This window comes from Phasianus colchicus, chromosome 14, assembly GCF_987193195.1.
Source record: "Phasianus colchicus chromosome 14, bPhaCol1.hap1.1, whole genome shotgun sequence".
NCBI classification, from domain to species: Eukaryota; Metazoa; Chordata; class Aves; order Galliformes; family Phasianidae; genus Phasianus; species Phasianus colchicus.
Genome location: NC_143449.1, coordinates 19,735,356 through 19,755,771, shown reverse-complemented (window position 1 = coordinate 19,755,771; position 20,416 = coordinate 19,735,356). Strand labels below are relative to the sequence as shown.

The window sequence follows — 20,416 nt, the reverse complement described above, 5'->3', positions numbered from 1 at the left end:
ATTTATGGCCTGTAGAGAGGAAGTGGACACAGAACTGGACGCACAGCACAGCCCTGAGCTACTCACTGCTACTTGCAGCAGCTTGCTCAGAAGGGTCAGAACTTTGCCCTTCAATGGGCAGATTCAAGCCTGAATGTGGCTATTTAGCAACCAGCTGCTAGGAGCGCCTGAGAGCGTCAATGGGTGAACTCTGGCACAGAATGATGTCATTAATTTGGTGGAAAACCTCCACAAATAATTCACTTTCAGTGCCCACAGCGCTCAGTGCATTCACATGCTGAGCCCAGAGGCTCCTATTCACTCCTCACTCAGGCAGAGCTTTGTTCCTCTCTGCTAACCATCCCCTCGCTGGCAGCCCATGACTGCCAGCACCTCCCACTGCTGCCCACACCTTGTGGGTCTGTCAGCCCTAACCCTGACCCCAACCCTGACCCTAACCCTGACCCCAACCCCGACCCCAGCCCTAACCTGGACTGAGGGACCCACAGCACTTTTCCCTCGTGGTGTCAGCCCAGCTCTGTGCCCTGCTATCAGAATGTTCCTTGGCCAGCTGAGTTCATTTATTCCTTTTCTATAGGAATGGGGTAGGGCAAGAGCAGAGGACTTGAAAAAGCCAAATGCAATATATTTAAAACCAGAAAAAAAGAAACCGTACAACTGATTTAAGTTACATTTTCCTTTCAAAAAGCTGTCTGGCCTGGAGTTTTACTTGCCAAGCTTGAAGCTGAAGCAAAGCCAGGTGGACAGGCTATAAACCACATCTCACGTTAGCTTAATGGCAAAAAAGGGCCAGAGCCCCTTAATGGGTCTGGCACCATTGGGTTTCATTTGACACAGGAATATTTCTTCTCTTTTTGGAGGGATGCCCTCATCTCACTGCTGGCCCCAGCAGCCCCTCCTCACTCCTCGTCCCAGCCACACCTCGGAGCCACGGCTCCCAGCAGCTCCCAGCAGCATTAGTGGTTCCCAGCAGCTCCCAGCGACTGATCTCTTTCCTGCAGTACAGGAGCAAACCAGCACAATGCTTCAGGAACAACCACAGCCTCGGTGCCGGTTCCTGTCCTCTTCCTTTCTTTGCAGTATAGGGATTGCTGTACAGCACCACTTACTTCCCCTAAACAAACAGTCTTGGTGGCTTTCCATCCCCACAGAAAACTCCCCAACACGAATCAAGGCCAGGTTGCTGCTGTGATCCACTCAGAATCCACACAGTGAAAGCCACTGCAAGAACAAGGGTGGTGGTGGCTGTCACCACATCCCTGGGATGCACTGCATCATAGGGAGCTGCCACCTGGGCAAGGCTCTGTGCATGAGCATGTTTTCTGGATACAAAGGTGAGGGGTGCCCAGGGAACAGCCCTTAAGGTGCCCTGGACAGAACATGAGCACAGGGACAGGGAAGCAGGAGGTGCCCAGTGCTTGCAGATGGATTCTGCACAGACAGCACTCACACCAGGTCTAGGGTTAGGAAGGAACTGAATCAGCTGGAGGGAGAAGCAGTGCTGTTAACGTCTGGCATGGCTCTCAGAGATCACTTAATGGAAACCAGATTCCTACAGACCAACATTACTTGCCTTTACACACGTATGGAGCCTTGGCTGAACACCGATTTCTGACAAATCCTACATATGCACTATAAAGACAGCACTGGGTACTCTTATAGTAAGAAAACCACTATTGCTATGATGGGAGTTTATTGGCAAATGAAAGCAGGGATGGTTCTGGCACCTGCCCCAGCTGCAGAAGTGCCTGCTGGCAGCCAGCCGCAGCAGGAGCAGCACGAGGGCCGTACCCGTGATGCACAGGGGCCCCCAGGCACAGCATCTGCATTTTCCCTCATTTTCCTCCCCTCTGATGCAAACACACGGCTGCCAGGCGTGCAGCTCCTGCCCACTCCCAGCCTTTCACACTCACAGCACAGAGCTGGAAGCGACAGCCCCGGGGTCTGCTCAGCCCCAGCAGTGTGCAGGGAGCAGAGAGGAGCAGGAGCACAGTGCTGTAATTGCAAACCAGGACAGCACATCAGAAAGCAGGCACGGCTCATCCTGTCCAACACCGGAACATCTGATGGCTTCATGTCAGCATTAAGGGCCCTGCTGGCTCAGCACAGCTTGTTTCCGTGGAAACGCAGCACAGTGAATTCGATCAGAAATCCTTTAGGACTCCCTTCCTTGCAGCGTTCAGCACACGGTGCTGGCTTTCACAACCTGTGGCCACAGTAACCTGCTCTTCTAGGAAAGATGAGGTCCAACCACTCCGCAGAGGACAGTGCTGACCAGCAGCATCCGGCACAGGGAGGGAATGAGCGCCCAGTGCAGCCCCTGCACGGACACACGCACTGCACGAAGGTCACGTCGTTATATTTATGCGTACATAAAACCACCTCCAGAGATTGCAGCTACTCGAGGACGTGCCCTGGGTCCCACAAAAGGTTTCAGCAAAGAAAATGGGGTTTCTCATCCCAAACATCCACGGGATTATAGTGGTCCCCTGCTGCCAAGTGAAACGTGTCGCTGTGTTCCCAAAACCAGAATGCCAGCAGCAGCTGCTGGTGGTGGCTGCAGGGTCACCAGCACCTCTGTGCTCCTGAGGGCAGGGCTGTGCTGCCTCGTGTGAGCCAGACACGGGGTGATCTGGGTGTGAGGGATGCACCCACATTCTTCCTCAGCTTTGGTCACTTCAGAACTTTTTCTACTGTCCTGCAGAGAGCTGTGCAATGGGATACGCAGAACACAAGAAACTCCAGTTCTCTTCCACGAGAAAAAGAGGGCTGTAAGTCCTGCAGGGGAGAGAATGTCTCCATTGTTAGTAACTCCCACTGAATAATTTTGCAGGGAGTTGCACGATAAAGGAGTTCATCCGTCCATGCTGCGGTCCCAGAGCGGAGGTTTCACACGTGTGCCCGGCCCCGCTCTCAGAGCACTGCCTGCAGCACAGCCAGTCGGCTCCCCGTGCAGGGCTGCTGCAGTCACACAGCATGCACTGACTCCACCAAATCCCCAGACGTCGTCCCACCAACATACCTCAGCTCTGAAATCAATGGAGCTGCCCTGGCTGCACACAGATGTGTCATTAAGGCAGTGAGTAATCAGCCCTGACTCAGTGCCTTCAGGAACAGTGCTCTACAGCTGCCTGAGCACAAAAACATGTTGATTTTTTCAGATGAGAAAAAGAAAGAAAAATCTGCCGGATAGCCTTGTAGGCAGTTCCAAAGGCACAGCAGTGCCCCAGTGCTCAGTACATGAGAGATGCTTACAGGCAGGTAATTAAAACGGCCCATCTCCGAGCAGACAGAGCTCGCTTTGACACTGGCAGGTTCTCTGCAGGTGCCACGCAGCCTTCTGGATCTGTGGGAATTCACATTTCACAAACGCCTCTCTTCAAATGCTGACTTGGGTTTTCCATTTGCCAGAAACAAATGGCCAACCTGAGCCGCACAATATGAGACCAGACCCAGCAGAACCCCACACAGAGCTCCCACAGCACCAAGGCTGCTCCCAACCAGCTCCCAAGGAGCCCCAACCTTCACCACCTGCCAGCTCTGACGTGGGCAATGGATCGGCTCAAGCAATGCAACAAAAGAAGGAACAACCCCCCTAAAAGTGCAAACAAGCACAGGCTGCTCCCTGGCCTGGCAGGGCACAGGTTCCTACTGCTGTCCCCACAGAGAGCAGCATCACTGCTGCTGCAAAGTCACATCTGCTGCGCTGGCACCAGTCACAAACTAATGCTGCTCACCTCAAGCAAGAGGCAGAACTCGGCTCTGAATGCTCGACTCCTGAAAGAACAGCATTTCACCTCTGGCATTTTTATGGCATTTCGACCTGACCCAGAGGTTCCGCAAAGCTGGGACAGTTCCTTCAGCAAAACAGGAAAAAGGCAGGAGGCAGCCAGGCCAGAACACATGGCTACTGAAATCAGGTTAAAAATGGTTAGCAGCCTTAGAAATTAGCAAAAACATGGAAATGTGAGTTAAGAAATGCTACAACTGCAGTTTATCTCAATCCTGTGTGTCCAGATCCTCATCCAGTATGTCAGAGGGAAAACAACCCCATCTTCATTCACTTTAACCCCAGGTTTACACAAGGCTTGCATTCAGGATGAGTTCCTACAGCCCCAGAGGATCACAGGAGCAGATGAGTGTCCTGCTGCTGTGTGCTCAGTGCAGTCTGCCCACTTTTCCTGCTGCTTCATCCCAACCAAGCCCACGTAGCACAAAAGCCCTGGGTCAGAGCTTGGCTCCAGCACAGCCTGATGCTGAGGCAATGTGTATCTTTTGTCCTTCACCTGAGTTACAGCGATGTGAAGGAAAACGCTTCATGGTGCACCAAAGGGCTGCAGCCACGTTTCCTTCTCAGTGGGGTCTTCTCTCTTTCCCTGCATAAATTTCAGCCTACCCACAGTCTAAACCAAAGAACCAGTAGAAGAGGAAATTATTCATACCCTCTCTGGAGTTTATTAAACTCAAGCAATGAAAGAGAGCCTTCTGAGAGCCCGAACATGTGAGGAATGCTGCCCTGCTGCTGCTCTGCAGGCAAAGAGCTCGGGATGAAGGTGGGGTGGTGTTTCTGCAACGAGGAGAATAGCAAATCCTGACTGTGGTGCAGGAGGGGCCGGCAGTGCCTGGGGCAGCTCGTGGCTCCTGCTGACAGCAACAAGGGCCGTGTGGGCAGGTGGGAGCAGGGTGCAGTGGGAGCTGGCTGCCGGCCCCGCTGGGTGTACATCCATACCTACTGATGCAGGCATTTCTCCATGCATTACACTGCTGCTGCCATCCTTTTCTGAGCCCTCCCGAGCTCTGCAGACAGGGCACCATGGTGCTGAGCAGCCTCTTGGCAGGGAACATGCTGAGCCAGGGCGAGCAGACGGTGCTTTAGGAAGGACAACCCAGAGGGAGGTGGCCCTGCGGACACCAGGTGTGCCTGCTGATGGCAGCTCTGGGCAGCACGGGGCTGGCCACCAGCTGCAGGCAGTGGGCAGCAGGAGGGTGTGCTCTGCGAGCCGCAGCTCCCTGCAGCTCCCCGCTGTACAGGCAGTGAGAGAACAGCGAAAACAAACATGAAAACAAGAGGCTCTTTTCCGGGGCAGAGCGCAAGCAGTCCCCACAGGGAGGTCTCATGATCAGCAGTGCTGGCGGAGCCGTCCCAGCCCAAGCTCTGTGAGGGGGGCACGAGCCGGCCCAGCGCTGCCTCCCATCACACAGCACGGCTCAGCCCTCGGCGGGGACCGCAGAGCTGCCTGACAGCAGGGCCAGGCAGGAGCCCGGCTCGGTGCTGGCACAGCTGCAGCTCTCACGTGTGGCTGCTTTCCACCCACGGCCCACAGCGCGGCAGGGTCTGCAGGCCGCACCCCCACATCGCCCTGCCCTCACCGTGCTGCTGAAGCAGCCGGGCACCGGCCACAAACAGAGTCCTGCCCTGGGACACTGGGGAACCAGCGAGGTCCCAGAAGCGGTGGGGCTCCTCTGAGAACGGCCTCTCCCTCCTCCCGCCGCCACGCAGCACCTCTGTGCACTGCCGCAGGTCTCCCTTCGGCCCGGTGCCCGCGCAGGACAGCTGCTGCTGCAGACCTGCAGGACCTGCCTGGCAGCTCAGCTACAGGTCCTGTTTGTCGTTCCTTGTTTTCACAGCTGCGCTGTTCAGTCAGATCAATGAAATTATTCTTGTCTAAAAAAGATCTAGGCTCAGCACTTTGTAATCAGTGCTGGCTGGAGGAACAGAAACCAGACAAAAGCAGAGGGGGAACACTGCAGAGAGCAGCTCGGAGGCTGCCATGAAGGCTGTTCTACTGTCCAACTGCTTTTACCACCGTTTAAGCAGCATGTGACCGTGACTGTACATTTACCTGGATGGAGAACTCAGTGACAAAAAGGACATCGACTACAAAGGGCCTTTCTGAATGTGTCCAGAAACACAAACCCAGCAGGACCTGAGGGTGGCATTGCCCAGCAGAGGGATCCTGACAGCAGCGAGCGTTCTGCAGCCCAGAGTGAAACCATGGAGAACTCTACAGCACCAGAAGGAGAAGTTTCCATACCTTGCAGTTATCAGCTGCTCCTATAGAACAAAACCTTTATTTCATGTTCAGTAATCGGTGCCTGCTGAACTTCACCAGCAGCCTCTTTTTGCGTGTTCTACATCTGTAAAGCAGAGCTAGTTGTTCATGGGACAAGTTGGCCATTCTTTGCCTTTGAACATCAGGGCTCTCCAGACTGCACAGAAACTTTGTAATTCTCAAGCCCGAGCGCTGAGAAGCTCATTTTAGGGACAGGGCACAGCTTTTATGGTCAGACACCCACCGTACGGGGACATCATGACACAGGCTGCCCATGGCCACGGTTTTGTGCAGGCAGCAGCTCCTGCTGAAACCAGCCCAGATGCACACCTTGGGGCTGGGGGATGAGCCGGAGGGCAGCTTGGAGCTCCACTCTCCTGCGGCACAGCACGGCACAGCACGGCACAGCACGGCACAGCATGCACAGCACTGCTGAAGCCACCCACAGAAAGCTGGCAGGCAAACGAGGAAGCCACATCTGTAGTTACCAGCGTGCTACCAACAGAATTATTAACCAAAGTATTCAAAACATTTCTCAAGGAAGAAGGCAGAAAAGCTGAGTCTTCACATGGTGACTCAAGAGGAAACGCTTTAGTCAGCAGCAGCAGCGCTGCTGTGAGCTGTGGATTTTCAGACACGTTACAAAACATGGATAACACCCACATCCTTCCAGAGAGCAGGCCAAGAAAGGCAATAGAACATGGAAGAAAAGCTGCGTGGATGTCTCATGTGTGGCAGAAGAGCAAATGCATTTAAACACATGAAAGCTCCCCAGTGCTGTGATCCTGCCCGCGTGACGATGCACGCAGCTGATCTCAGGGCTCTCACACTAAGATCATCCCCATTTCCCAAGAAAGCAGGTGCTGTGTGCCTGCTGGCTGAGCTCCCTGTGCAACGGGTGCTGCTTTCCTGCATGGCACGGCACTGGGAAGTAGATTGGGGTGCAGACTGGGGCTGGGAAAAGCCCCCCAAAATACTGCGTGTTGGCTTGCTTTAAGCACTGGACCACAACACGCCCCAGCAGCATCTGTGCTGTAGCACCAAGGGACGGGGAGAGGCAGGAAGAGCTGCCTGGTGCTTCCCACCCCAAACCCTCCCCAGGAGGCGCCTGCAGCCAGCAGCAAGCAGCCCTGCCCAGAGCTGCAGTGTGGGCACGAGGCCGCCCGGCTCGTCCTGCTGTGCTCAGCAGCAAAACAAATCTAACAAATGCACAGCGAGGAGCTCCAGCCCAAGGGAAAGTTCTGCCTCACTCCTGGAGCACACAGATACTGTGCATGCTCCTTTTCCTTCCTGCCTGCTTCTGCAGATTAGGTTTTGGGGGCAGCTTGCTTTGTTTTCTTTGTTAGTTAGCTTCTGATAAGGCATATCTGTTTTAGATTTACACCAACTTGTGACCTCCAATTCTGTGCATGGTGCCTAAATCCCAGGAAGATGAGCTCCTTTGCTGCCTGCTGGGCTGTGAGGGGTCCCCTTCATCCACCTGTCTGAACGCTGCACAGGAACAGAAGTGCTCAGCAGGGAGAGCTGGCAGTGGCACGTTAGCTGCTGCGCTGTGCTGCCGTATGGACACACAAAGTGCTCTGTAAGCCGAGCACTGCTTTAGCACTGCACTAGGGCTTGAGTTCCATCCCTCGGGAAGGCAGAGACAGGTCCAAAGGAAAAAAATGATGAGATTTCTCAGTGAGAGGAACCAGGTGTGGCGGGTATCTTTACGCACACCCAACCACATCTGTGACCCAAAGCCAAAGCACTCTCAGCCCCCTGCTCGTACCAGCACTGCGGCGCACCGTACAGACACACAGGATGTGCTGAGCTGTGCCTGCTGCCCCTGCTGCCATCCCACCCACAGCAGGACGCTGCCAGCGGCCGTGCACAGCACAGAGGTGCTCAGGAGCACGCAGCTCCCTTCAAAGCTACGTGAAGGCTCTCGTTCTGTTCCTGTGTTCTTCGAGGCAGAGGAGAGATGTGGTAAAAGAATGGTCCTTGTTAGTACGTCCTCGACACTCTTAGTTTACAGAGTGTAAACTGCTGGATTGAAGAGGTGTCCCATGTGCGATTTATTGGTTTTAAGCTGGTTTGCTGCCTTTTCAGACAATAAAAACTGAGAAATTAGGAGAAAAAAATTGAAGTTATCAATAGTAACTCCATACAATTCTGAAAACCTTCCTATTAGGGCTAGGACAAGTGTTGGAAAATGATGGCTGTAATAGCAAAGCAAGGAAGGAAGGAATTCTCAGCACGTGCCAGTGGGCATCCAAGCAGCCCTGGCTGGAGAAGAGCAGCAAGGAGCAGGAAAATGTAAGCAGATATTACTGCTAGAGGGGAGTGCTGTATTTTCCAGCAGTCATTTTTCCCCTGCAGAAGTCCAGGAACAGCTTAACATGTACTGCTATATGGTAACTCACTCCAGGAAAGAGGGGGAAAGGTGTTCCTATGGCAGTGAGCCATCCCTGCCCCAGGGACATCCCAAGGCAGCTCCCTGCTTCAGGAACGGGCCAAAGAGAAAGCACTGGGGGCAAACAGCAGCTTTGTGCCTCAGGAGCTTCCCAGAGCCCCCCACCTCACATGGGCAGTGAAGAGGCAGGGCTCTGGACACGGGGCTGAACGCAGTTCATGCAGGAGCACTTGGAGCTGCCTGCTCTGTCAGCAGCTCCAGACAGGCTCCCAAACACATTCCTCGGAAGCTGCTTTTATCATTCCTGATAACGCGTCCCTGCGCTGCCGTAATGACAAACACAGGGAAGGCAGACAGGCCAGGCTGAGCAGAGCCAGCCCACGCTCCCAGCACCCTGCCATCACTGCAGGTCTGGTCCTGCACAGCTCAGTGCACAGCTCAGGTGCTGAGCGCCGTCTGAGCGCTGATGATTTAGTGGAAGTTATTAGAGTTAGGGTGGTTTGGTTAGGTCGTGGTTGGACTTGATGGTCTTTAAGGTCTTTTGCAACCTGAGTGATTCTATGATTCTGAGCACAGGGAAGTGTGAGGATACAAGCAGAGGAGAGGAGAACAGAGCCCTGTTTAAGCAGTACAACAATCTGGATGCATGGCGGTTCTTCACACACAACTGACCAGTGAACTATTTACACAAACCCTGCTTGGCTCCCAGATTCCCCCAAGGCCAGCTGAAGGAATGGCTTTCTGTGAGACAGTGGGGCTCAGTGCACCCACATGGAGCAGCTCAGTGCACCCACATGGAGGGGCTCTGTGAACACACACAGAAGGGTTCTGTGCACATCCCATTAAGACACACACGCTGGCTCATGCTCTGTGCAGAGCATCTCACTGCCAGCACCTCAACGCCCAGCACAGAGCTCACGTCTGCCCTCACAGCTCCAGCACTCCATGTGCCAGCAGCCGAGGGGCACACAGGGCACGGAGCACCTTCCTCTTCCTCCCTTCCGCAGAGGAGCTTCAGCCTTGTTCACACATAGACAAAAAAACAGTGTCTGGATCTAGGACACCATGCCAACAGCCAGAAATCTCAGCTCAAGGGGTCCGAGCCTCTGTCTACAGACTTCACATGAAATAGCACAGGGGGCTCTGGAGAGCTCCATGCCAAGCAGTGCTGCTGGGGCTGCTGCACGGCACCAATGGATGTGAGCAGCTGCTCTGTGGAGACAAACACCTGTCTGCTCTCTTCTGGTACAAATTACCGTGCACTCTGCAGGCACAGGCACCTCTGTGTGTTCCTTCATAGTGCTGTCTTTCCAGGATGAAACGCTCCCACTGCCTGGAGAAGCTGCTTAACTGGCATGCAAATTCAGAAGCAATTTGCAAAACTACGCACTGTGCAGAAATGGATTTCAAAAGCATGTATGCAACATCTGCATGAGATCTCAAAGCTCTTCAGCTTCAAAAGCCAGCTCAGACCTTTGTAGCGCTCACAATTAATAAAAACAGCCTCAACTTGACATTTATCAAACTCCACCTGATATGCAATTGCACAAGAAGATCAAAGACCAGGAGAGATGGATGCTTCTGCATAAACAACAACACACAGAACAAAGCCGCAGGCCCCACCAAGACAACAACAAAAAGTAAAACGAGCCAGCATACCAAGCCACAGAAAGAAAATGATGTAAACGATGTATTGCTACAACAAGGCTGCCTAGCTGAGTGCTTCCTGACGCACAGCCTGTGTCAGGGACTGCCACTGCAAGGAAGAGATGTGCGCGGCACTGCAGAGCAGCCACCTGCACACGTGGTTCTCTGCCTTTCACATCTGCATGGTGAGCCCTGCACCTTGTACCTGTGGGAACAGCAACACGGCACTCCCAGGGAGGAGAAACACAGGCAGTGCACCCGGAGCTCCTTGTCCTTCCGCCTGCCTGCAGCTCGGGGCAGCCCTGCAGCACACATGGGGACGTGGCTGCAGCAGTGCAGGGCATCCCACTGTGTGCTGCAGTGTGAGGGCAGCACGTGGGACTGAAACAGTCACTTGGCACTTCCAGCAGCTCTGAGCACTTCTGGCATGAATAGGGAAAGATACGGCCAACTCTGCAACAAAAATATCTCTTATTTTGTCTCAAAGTAACTTTTTTGCTATCTTTGAAGTCTAAGATCATTACATTACAATTGCCCAATATTTTGCTTTGCTTTTCTTCGGTCAGTTCTATTTCTCGTTTGGCACCAGTTTCTACTTTGCCATCTCAGTCTGTCCTGTGTACAGACAACTCCCTCTTTTTTCCAGTTGACAAAGAAGCCCAGCAGCAGCAACACAGTGGTGGGACCAGCACAGGAGCAGATGGCGGGACCCAATGCTGCACGGTGCTCAGGGGGGTTTCACACACTGTATTCCAATGAGTAACATGTCAGTGATGGATGGGGGAAAACGCCAACACGCTCAGTTCTCCCGTACCCTGGAAAGGCTGGAGGGGCTCAATGCATTGACCACCAGGCTCACATCACTGCTCCAGCCCCTCGGTGTCACACCTCACCTGCCCTGCAGCAGGACAGGGATGTGAGCACCAGCCGTGGGGAGCTCTGTTACAGCTGCACACCCAGCACCACGACATCCCTGCTGGAGGCATTTAACCCGGCACGTTCAGTCCTGTTGTGAACAGTCCAAAAACCCTCAGTGGAGGTCACTTAAACAGCACTTTTCAGACACTGGAGGCCCAGCCTCTGCTGCTACCACATTAAAGTTCTTGCCAGGCGGGATTCTCATGTTCAGATTCTGTCAGAACACACTTAAGATCTCCTTACTCAACAAGCGGGTTGATGCAACTTCAGCTTGCCAGACACTTCTGCAGGGAGAGGACATGTGTGCAGCACGTACCAAGGACAGCCCAAAGCAGCAGCCCGTAAATCAGGGTTCTGCAGATCCTTACGCAGACTCACACTCACTTGTTTTTCCTATGACTTGGCAAATGGAAAACAAAGAACAGCTCTGGGCAGTTTCAGGGTTTGGGTCTACATGCAGACTGCTGGCAGCAGGTCATGCACGCACAGCAGACCCGCACAAGGCAGCATGCCTTTCTCTCCATACACCACGTGGATGCTGCCATGTATGTATGGGAACTGCTGGGTCCCAGCCTGAACCACTGATTGAACACCTGGGGAAAGGACTGATCAGCCCTGGGAGCACAGGTGAAGGCAGTTCAGCTGTGTGACTGGAAGGGGTGGAGCCTGGCTGCACCTCTCTCAGACACCATTTAAGGGCTGACTGCCACTGCAGACAGATCTCCAGTTAGAGATTCCTCCCTTGTGTAGTTTTCCTGTGAGCTGAGATCTTCAGAGCCTGGTGAGCACTTTTCTTTTTTCTTTGTTGCACCTTTCCATTGCACTGGTCCTTCTGTCATTACACCTCCTGTATCACCATTTCACTGTGTTAATCTGGTTGTTACACGTGTGTAATGCACAGGGCGCTGCCCCAGGTCCCACAGCACACCCTCCCCACAAGTCCCCTCCCACCTTTCCCTCAGCCCCACCCTCACCACCACTTTCTTCTTTACATTTCAGTCTCAGCTGTCAACTCTCTACAGACAAGAGAAAACCTGTTACCTTTCACTGTAAATATTAACTGTAAGACTGGTGTCTGCTAACAACCCTCCCCGTACAAAACCAAACAGCTCAGAGCCTTCAGAGAGCAGACAGGTCTGACAAGAGCAACCAGGTTTTGATTTGTTGTTGTTTCTTTGTTGTTTCTTCCTAGTCCCAGCAGAGATCTTTGGTTTCCTCTGCGGGATATCAGCATCCCACCAAGTTGTGATGCTGGTGTTTGGGCCACGCCAGCCTTTGTCACAGCTGTTTTCCAGATGGCACACAGTCTATGCCAGACACAGCCCCAGTAACACAGCCCTGAGCTGCTCTAAACAAAAGGGCAGCAGCTAAAACTGCAACACAAACCAAAACCAAGCAGACAAGGAAAGCAGCACACAAACACCCTGCGCTGTAGGTTCTCCCATTTCCCTTGGCCTGGTGCACGCACAGCCCCGACAGCAGCATCTTGGGCTCTATTTTAAGCTTTTGTAACAACAGATGAGATGCGAGGGACAGCACTGGGGAAGTACGTGCATCGCTCCCAGAGGGAAAAGCGTGGACAAAAGGCAGTGGGTGTGGGGCTGGGACACAGCAGACCTGTCTGGGGATCAGAGGGCCTCGGTGCTTCTGGACGAGCAGCTCCCTTGGAGCCGGCACTGAAGTCCACGTGTGATCAGATACCACTCTCTTCGTTATTTAGAAAGAAACGAAACAATGCACACGCAAAGAGAAGAACTACGGGCTGCCTGTGGGCTGAGCTCTCCCAGTTCTACGACGCTCTGATGCTGTGAGTGCAGAGGCTGGCCGTGCCGCTGTGGCCCCGTGCGGGTACCGGCGTGCTCCATCCGTGAGGGACACGGAGCGCCTTCACCGAGCGCAGCTCCGCCGTCCCTCCAGCACGGCGCTGCGGGAGCTCAGCAGCCCTGCCTGCAGCCCGGGAGCCCGGCGTGGGCACCGGCACCGCGGGCACAGCGCTCCTAAAGGCACCGCGGGGAACGCACGCTCCAGAAGCAGCGAGGTGCGAGTATATTCCAGGTAAGGCATTCTTATTTAGAGGGCACGGGGAATAGAGGAAAACCGGTCGTTGTTCTATTGTTCCCTATGGCAGCGCGGGGCAGCGGAGCCGGCACTCACTGCGGATGGCGGCGATCAGCGCGTTGCCGTCCTTGATCACGTCCTTGATGAACTTGTTGGTGCGCTCCAGCTCCTGCTCGTAGCATTTCAGCCGCTCCCTGAAGTCGGGGCTGTCCAGGTAGCAGTCGCTGAACTCCAGCGGCGGGTGCCCCATGGCTGCGCCGGGCGCGGGGATGGAGGGGCGGGCTGCGGCACCCTACGGCGCCCTGCGGCACCCCGCCCCCGCCGCGGGGGCCCCGCTCCCGGCCATGCCCGGCCCCGCCTCGCCGGCCCCGCCCCGCTCCCGGCCGCCCCGCCGGGTCCCCGCGGCGCAGCGCGACCCCCGCTTCCGGGCGGGGCGCGGCGCGGGGGTGCAGTTCCGGGGGCGCGGGGCTGAGGCGCGGCCGGGGGTGGGCGCCGCACCGCGCCGTGCCGCCCCGCGGTGAGCGGGAACTCCTGACGCCCCCCGACGCCTCCGCGCGGAGCCGCGCGCCGCGGGACCCGAGGGCTGCGGGGCCGCTCCCGGGCCGCTCCCGGCGCCGCCGCCCCCCGCCCGGCCCCGACCCTCCGCGCGCGGCACCGGCGCCCCCTGCCGGCCGGGAGGCGCGACGCGCGCGGCCTCGTTACCACGGACGCTCCGGCGGCGCGTGACGCCGAGGCGCCGCGCGCGGTGATGACGTAATCGCGGCGCCACGTCGGCTGTGCGGCCAAGATGGCGGCGGCGGAAGGCGGTGTAGCGGCGGCGGCGGCCGAGCCTCTGGTGAGCGCGGCGCGGGGCTGCGGGCGGGCCGAGGGCGGGACGGGACGTCGGGGCTTCGCTGCCGCTCTGTAAGCTGCTGTGCGCCGGGCAGCGTGCGGTGCGGGCCGCTGTGGGCTCTGCCGGGCCGGAGCGCGGCCCTGTGCGCTGTGCTCGGAGCCGAGTCCGCACGGAGATCTGCCTCGGGAGAACCGCGGGCTGCGCGGGGAGGGGGAGCGGGGCGCGGAGGTACCGAGGAGAACAGAAGCGCTTCGTTTGCGTACGGCTGCTCGCCCGGAGCGTCGCCCGTGAGCCGCTCGGTCAGGCAGCGCTGCGTGCAGCCCCCGCGTTGCCGCGACGCTGTCCGTAGCGCTCCGGGCAGCGGCTCTCACCTGTTCCCGTTGATAAAGCGCCGGCGGCCGGCGTGAGCTGCTCTGCCTTGCCTTCGCTCCAAGGATTTCCCCGCCCGTTCAGTTTGCAGGCCTGGCAGATGTGTCGATATCTGAGGACATCCCCGTGGAAGGGGAGATCACGGTTCCCGTGGGGTCCCATTCCCCAGAGGAAGATTTCTCCACGCTGGATGAACCCGTCAGGGATACCATTGTGAGTTTGCGTTCCCTCCCCTGTCTGTGATAAAATGGGTTTTGCTGAGCTCTTTGGCCAACTGCTCTGCAAAACCTGCATTCTTTGCGTGCCTTTATTCAGCTTGTACATCTAAATAAGCTTTCTGGGGGGTTGTGGATAGTTGCCGTTTCTGTAGAGTTGTTTATGTAAAACGTGTGCAAATATGCATGAGTCACAAATAGTTATAGCCTCAAAGTTTCTTCCATCTTAAAATCTTCGGAAGTGTAAAAGCATATGGAACTTGGGAGAAGACTATCCCAATTAATAAGACTTGTAGTTAATTTTCTTCTCCTAGAGGACTGTAGCAGAAATCACAGAATGGCTGGGGTTGGAAGGGACCTCAAGGATCATGGATCAATGAGAAATGCTCAGTCACAGCCTGAAGCAGTGATGGAGCACCTGGGGGGAAGGCAGGGCCAGCCCAGGGGAGCTCAGGTGCAAGCAGTGTGCCGAGTGATGGAAGGAATGGAGGCAGGATCCACCCCTTCCCAGCCCTCATTTAAGGGTTGGCAGTGGAGGTGAGGGCATCTTGCTGGAGATTCCTGCCTACCTGAACCCTTCCAAAGGTAAACAGCTCTTTTCCTTCACTTCTGTATCCATTGCTCCTGCATTTGAGCTCATTCTCACTTACTATTGCCAAAGACTTTGCCACCCTGCCTGTTATCATCCCATTATAGCATTAAAAGGAGTAAACAAATTATTTTTCTTTATTGGGCATTCCTAGATATGCAGTACGGTTGAGTTCTTAAGCAGTGTACAAAATATAGCATTGTTTGTTGCAAAGTCTGCTACCAGAATGTTTTGGTTGGATGCTGTTCTGATTTGCTGTGAATACCGCTTTACTTTTTATCGTTTTGCTTTTGGTTGAGGTCTGTAACTTTTATATAAAAATGACTTCTTTATTTCAGCTGAGAGATCTGAAGGCTGTTGGGAAGAAATTTGTCCATGTCATGTATCCAAAGAAGAGCAGCGCGCTCCTCAGAGACTGTACGTGTGAGATGTCAAATGTGTGGAGGGTCGTTTTGAGCACGCTTTGTGGATGCTTGGGAGGGAGGGATTCCATAGAACAGGGGCTCGGAAGTGTCTGCTCTGTGTTCTGTCTGTTCTCTTAGAGTGCTGAATAGCAGAGGTGAAAAAACAGATGGTCAGCAAAGCTGTTTTAAAGTAGCACACGTGTCAGAAGGTATAGAACAGTTAGCTTTTATGGAAAGTAGGGTTTCTGTAAGTGATGTATGGAATATGGTTTAAGATGCTAAATAGTGAAGTTGTGAGGAGGTATAATGAAAATGATGCCATAGCAATTGGAAAAGGGTGCTTAATTACTCACATAAAAATATCTTTCTATCATATTTATGATTTTTTTTTTCCTTACCTCCAGGGGATCTTTGGGGGCCTTTGGTGCTTTGTGTCTCACTTGCTCTGTAAGTACTTACAGTGTGTGGATTTATTTGTATTTGTTTTAGTATGAGGACTGGGAGCATGTGAACCTCAGGATTTCTTTTTACATGTGTCAGGATCATGCTCTTTGCTCCTCCAGTCTTCTACAAACACTGCCTATTTAGACTTATACATTTTGGACATCTGTAGCCCCTTAGGAGCTCCCTATCATGGAAAGATCTTACTGAGAAGATCCTGATTCACATCGTTCTTGATTTTAATGCATCTGGCTGACTCCTTTGACCCTAATCTGCAGGAGAAACCTTGTATTTAAGAGCAATCGTGTATGTACTGTGCATCCTAAGGAGAGAACTGATGGAAATGAGGGGCTGTTGTAATAACTCATCAGTGGGAGGTGACTGTGACTCTCAGGAGTGTTTTGGTGCTCCATTAAATCATATATGCCTGGGGTAAGGTGGATACTTTGACATCTGCTATCTGGGTAAAGGGCACCAACAGAACTCAGCATCAGAGAACACTTAGTGAAATACTTTATCAGAAACGTACCGTGTGAATTGAATCTTCAAATCTATACATGCTTACTTTTCCAGGCATTGTGTTACATTTCTTGCATTCTGTTCTCGCCGTAAGCTTTCCTTAAGGCATAACTCTTTTCTCAAGCAGTGCTCTGCCTGCTTTGAGAGGCTACCAAACTTCTAATGTTCATTTTCTTGGCTTTTATCTGTGATTTTTCTCTGGTGTGCTTACACAGTCCTCACAACAAGTACACAAATGGACTGAAGTGCCTTCAGTTGGGCAGCAATCATTTTCTTTTCCCGTACAAAATTGTGGATACCAAAAGTAAAAATAATTGGTCTACAGTCTAACTAAGAATCAACATCTCCAGTTCCCTATTGTCATCTGTTCTAGGTTTGCAAAAGCTCAGTCATCAATTGCAATTGACTCCTTGTATCTGTTGTCTACAACAGGATGCTGCAGGGGGGATCAGCAGATAGCAAGGAAGACGGAGGGCCCCAGTTTGCTGAGGTCTTCGTCATCATCTGGTTTGGTGCAGTTGTCATCACACTAAATTCAAAGCTTCTGGGAGGAACTATGTGAGTGTTGTCTTATAGGAACAGTTACACTGCTTCAGGGTATGAAATCTAAAGGATACTGTGGTCTAACTATTTTTCTCCCTCCTTTTTAGATCTTTTTTTCAGAGCCTGTGTGTTCTGGGTTACTGCGTCCTGCCCCTGACGGTGGCCATGCTGGTGTGCAGGCTGGTGCTGCTGGCAGGTTCTGGCACTGTCAGCTTCATTATACGCCTGATTGTAGTGATTGCTATGTTTGCTTGGTCAACGTTAGGTGAGTACCTGTGAGTGTTACAGCATGCTGTGTGCGCTGAGTGGTGTGATGCTTAAAGGAGTGGCTCTGTTTGCATTCTGCTGAATGAAGCCAAAGGGTTTCTGTAGTTTCAGGAGTTTCCTAGGCTGTTGCAATACTGCAGAAATAGTTCTTCCAACCCTTGTGTTGACAGAGTTTCAGCCTTTGACTGTACTTCTGTTGATTTTCATGATCATATACAAATTGCAGTTGGAGGGAGGACGATAGTAATTAATATTAAACTTTGTGTGAAATGCTTAGGTGTTTCATTTCATCATTTCTGTTATAAATACCCTTTAAAGAACACGTGTCAAGTATTTGAATTATTTCCCTTGTTCTTAATCTGTTAGGCTGAATCTCATACAGAATGCTGATCAGCATCCTTTTTTCTACATGATAAAACTTTAATTTATGATCGGAGACCATTGTTACTGAGCTATGCTTTACTTTGTTTTCTGTCCTTCAACTTAATTCTGATTGAGATCTTCAAGCTTAACAGCTGCAGTGTCAATGTTTTAGTTCTGTGCTGTTTCAAGTATTTTTCTTTCCCTCTGTCACCAGCATCTACAGCCTTCCTGGCAGACAGCCAGCCTCCGCACCGCAAGGCGCTCGTGGTGTACCCCATCTTCCTCTTCTACTTCGTTATCAGCTGGATGATTCTCACCTTTACACCTCAGTGATGTCTGATCAGAAGAGACTGTGTGACACAGCCTGAAGTTTTACATGAACACTGCAGTTGATTGTTGGCTTTATCTCTTGTTAATTTATATTTGGAGATAGTCTAAAAAGGCTGCTTATGGGATAAAGCCAGAGAATTGCAAGACTGGTCGCGTGTTCTTGAGAGAGATGGAAGTCCAGCTACTGAGTTTTTTGTTTAATTAGCCCTGCTCTTTAGTTGTGTCGACTAAGAAATGCACACTGACAGGGAATATTCTGTCTGAGGAATAGAGGGAGAGATCTTGGAACTTCAGGAGTTTGATGGGTTACAAGATCACACCGCCTGGCAGGGTTCTTGCTTATGCTTGGATTCTTGCTCAGGGGGAACATGCCTTACATTACTGTTATGTGTTGGGTGGATAAGGAAGAATTTGTTTGATTCCTGTCCTTTTTCATTCACTTACAGAGTGGTGAAATGTATATAAAACGCATCATAGGACTGTAAGTTTTCACTCTGAAATCAGATCTCAGCAAAAAATAAGTTGGGTCCAGTTTGCTGTTAACTAGAGCTGGGCAGAAGGGAACTGATTGCCTTTGCTCCTGTTAGCATTCTCTGTATTTATGTTTTGCCCTCTTCAGCATCAAGAAAGTTTGTTTTAGCCAGATGTTTCCAACTCTGGCTACACTGACTAATCCATACATCCAATGAGAAGGGGTGCTTAAGTAGATAATTATAAATCTTTTTGTGTTCCTCTAGATTAAAAAGTCCTGAGAAACCAGTGAAGGCTGCTTTGCAGCAGGGGCCTACCTAGTACTCTACATATTGATCAAAAGTGGAAGTAGAAGTGTCTGGGGAGTACAGAATGTATCTCTTAAAAATAATTGAGAAGTTGAGAGTTGAAGTGTTCAGATGGTATCATAACCAAACCAGGGTGTGGGTCCGAAAGTTTTAAGATGGGTAGATCGAAGGAAGGAAAATAAATCTTCCTAAAAGGAAGGTGGTGGCTGTTATGAAGTAGGATACAAATTCTGATCTAGATTGCTTGTATGTGACATTCATTTGTTTGTTTACATGGTTGGTGTCTCCACATAAATGCAAGGAAATTTGCATATTGTTCCTTTGTACCTAAAATGAAATGTGAGAAACTTTTCTATATTTTCTTTCCCAACACTTTTTATAAAAGGAGAGGGGAGGTTTTCTTCTCCAGTAGGACGCCTCCTGCCTGGAGAGCCATGCACAAACATGGAAGTGTGTAATCTATATTTCATCTTAGGGATTGACTGAGAGCTGGCACATTGGTTGCTGAAGATTGTACAGAAGTTCTCAGTAATCAGGCTGAGGGGGGAGCTTTGGAATGCTTCGGGGGTGGAAAAGCTGCTGTTAAAATGTCTTTTTTTTTTCTTTCTGAAAATGGGCTTTGGATTTTCGTTCTTCTGTACTAATGCAGATGGACCCAAAGTTGATATAAATGGGTCCTGTTGAAGTGTAAATACACCTAATTTATATTTATAGAGAAGAGTACCCTTTTCTGCTATAAGCACTACAAATACTTGGTAATTGGGATGGAATTGTTAAATGTGCAGACTGACGTGACATTGTTGCACTTCTGAGAGGGTAGAGAAGAGGAAAGGAAGAAATCAGGTAACTGGGAGCTCTGGGCTGTTGCAGAGCAGCAGCAGCGGGCGCGTGGGGCTGAGAGCAGCTGTGTGCCTGCTGGGCTGTGTGCTGCAGGAGGAGCTGTGCTGTTTCGTATACTTGAGTGTCAAATGAAGATGGGAATTCTTTTAAACGTCCATTAAATTATTACTGTTGAGGAATGTGATCTTTTTTCTTTAAAGTGTGCTGCTTTCCTTTCACTGAAGCGTTGGTTGAGCTTTCTGAAGTTGAAAAGGAGTATTCAAGAGAAGGGGAAAGACACTGAAGCTATTGACTACTCAAGTTGGATTCTTTGAGGAAAAACTCCCATTTAAGCACAAGAATTTAACTGTTGCTTTTGAGAAATCCTTGGAATTCTGTAGTATTTAGTGTCCAGCCTTGTGAATTAATGTGGTTATATCAGAAAGATAATCAGAGTTCTTTTTGAAAAGAAGGGAAATTATTTAAAGAGGAATTAAACAAAATCCCAGCTTTTTCCTTATTTGTTTTTGACTTAGGAAGAAGTCTGGTGGTGGCTTGTTCTGTAACATAGGGCTTTTGGCTTATCCAAGGAAGTTATTTTTATATTAGCTAGATTTACTTTTCAGCTGATTGCTACAGACTTCAGAGTGGTGTAAGTCTGAAAGAATGAACAGAGAGATACTGGTGATGTGATGGAGGTTTGTTTTCTAACTTGTAGTCCTTCAGTGTGGAAACCATCGCCTAAAACCACGAAAGCAGGATGTATGATGCTGAAGACTTGCTGCAGAGCTGTAGCTGGCAGGGGGCAGGCAGGGAGCTAGATTTTCCTGAGTTCGTGTCTCCAATTGAATAAATTACAGCTCAAGTTTGGTGTT

The 20,416-nt window shown here is 51.7% G+C and overlaps 2 protein-coding genes across 3 annotated transcripts in view; one reads left to right on the top strand and one right to left on the bottom strand.

Moving 5' to 3' along the window:
* The window catches only part of OPHN1 (oligophrenin 1), a 47,930-nt gene extending 34,533 nt beyond the window's left edge, over nt 1-13,397 (bottom strand). Inside the window, exon 1 of one of the 2 annotated variants that reach the window (XM_090150546.1) lies at nt 13,168-13,397. In XM_090150546.1, the coding sequence (XP_090006672.1) occupies nt 13,168-13,321 (154 nt within the window). In that variant the 5' untranslated portion in view covers nt 13,322-13,397. The remainder of the gene's footprint in view (nt 1-13,167) is intronic. The other variant, XM_031593964.2, reaches the window with a different exon arrangement.
* A 351-nt stretch (nt 13,398-13,748) lies between these two features.
* YIPF6 (Yip1 domain family member 6) lies at nt 13,749-20,416 on the top strand. The gene is made up of 7 exons (XM_031593966.2): nt 13,749-13,906; nt 14,357-14,485; nt 15,415-15,493; nt 15,885-15,927; nt 16,873-16,998; nt 17,091-17,248; nt 17,828-20,416. The coding sequence occupies exons 1-7, from the start codon at nt 13,859-13,861 to the stop codon at nt 17,944-17,946; spliced, it is 702 nt and encodes a 233-aa protein (XP_031449826.1). The 5' UTR covers nt 13,749-13,858; the 3' UTR covers nt 17,947-20,416.

Excerpts from the sequence above, each read along its gene's own strand:
- YIPF6 (XM_031593966.2), top strand. The coding sequence starts at position 13,859 with ATGGCGGCGGCGGAAGGCGGTGTAGCGGCGGCGGCGGCCGAGCCTCTG. Across the intron at positions 13,907-14,356 it reads CGGCGGCGGCCGAGCCTCTG|TTTGCAGGCCTGGCAGATGT; the intron begins GTGAGCGCGGCG and ends CCGCCCGTTCAG. Across the intron at positions 16,999-17,090 it reads AAGCTTCTGGGAGGAACTAT|ATCTTTTTTTCAGAGCCTGT; the intron begins GTGAGTGTTGTC and ends CCTCCTTTTTAG.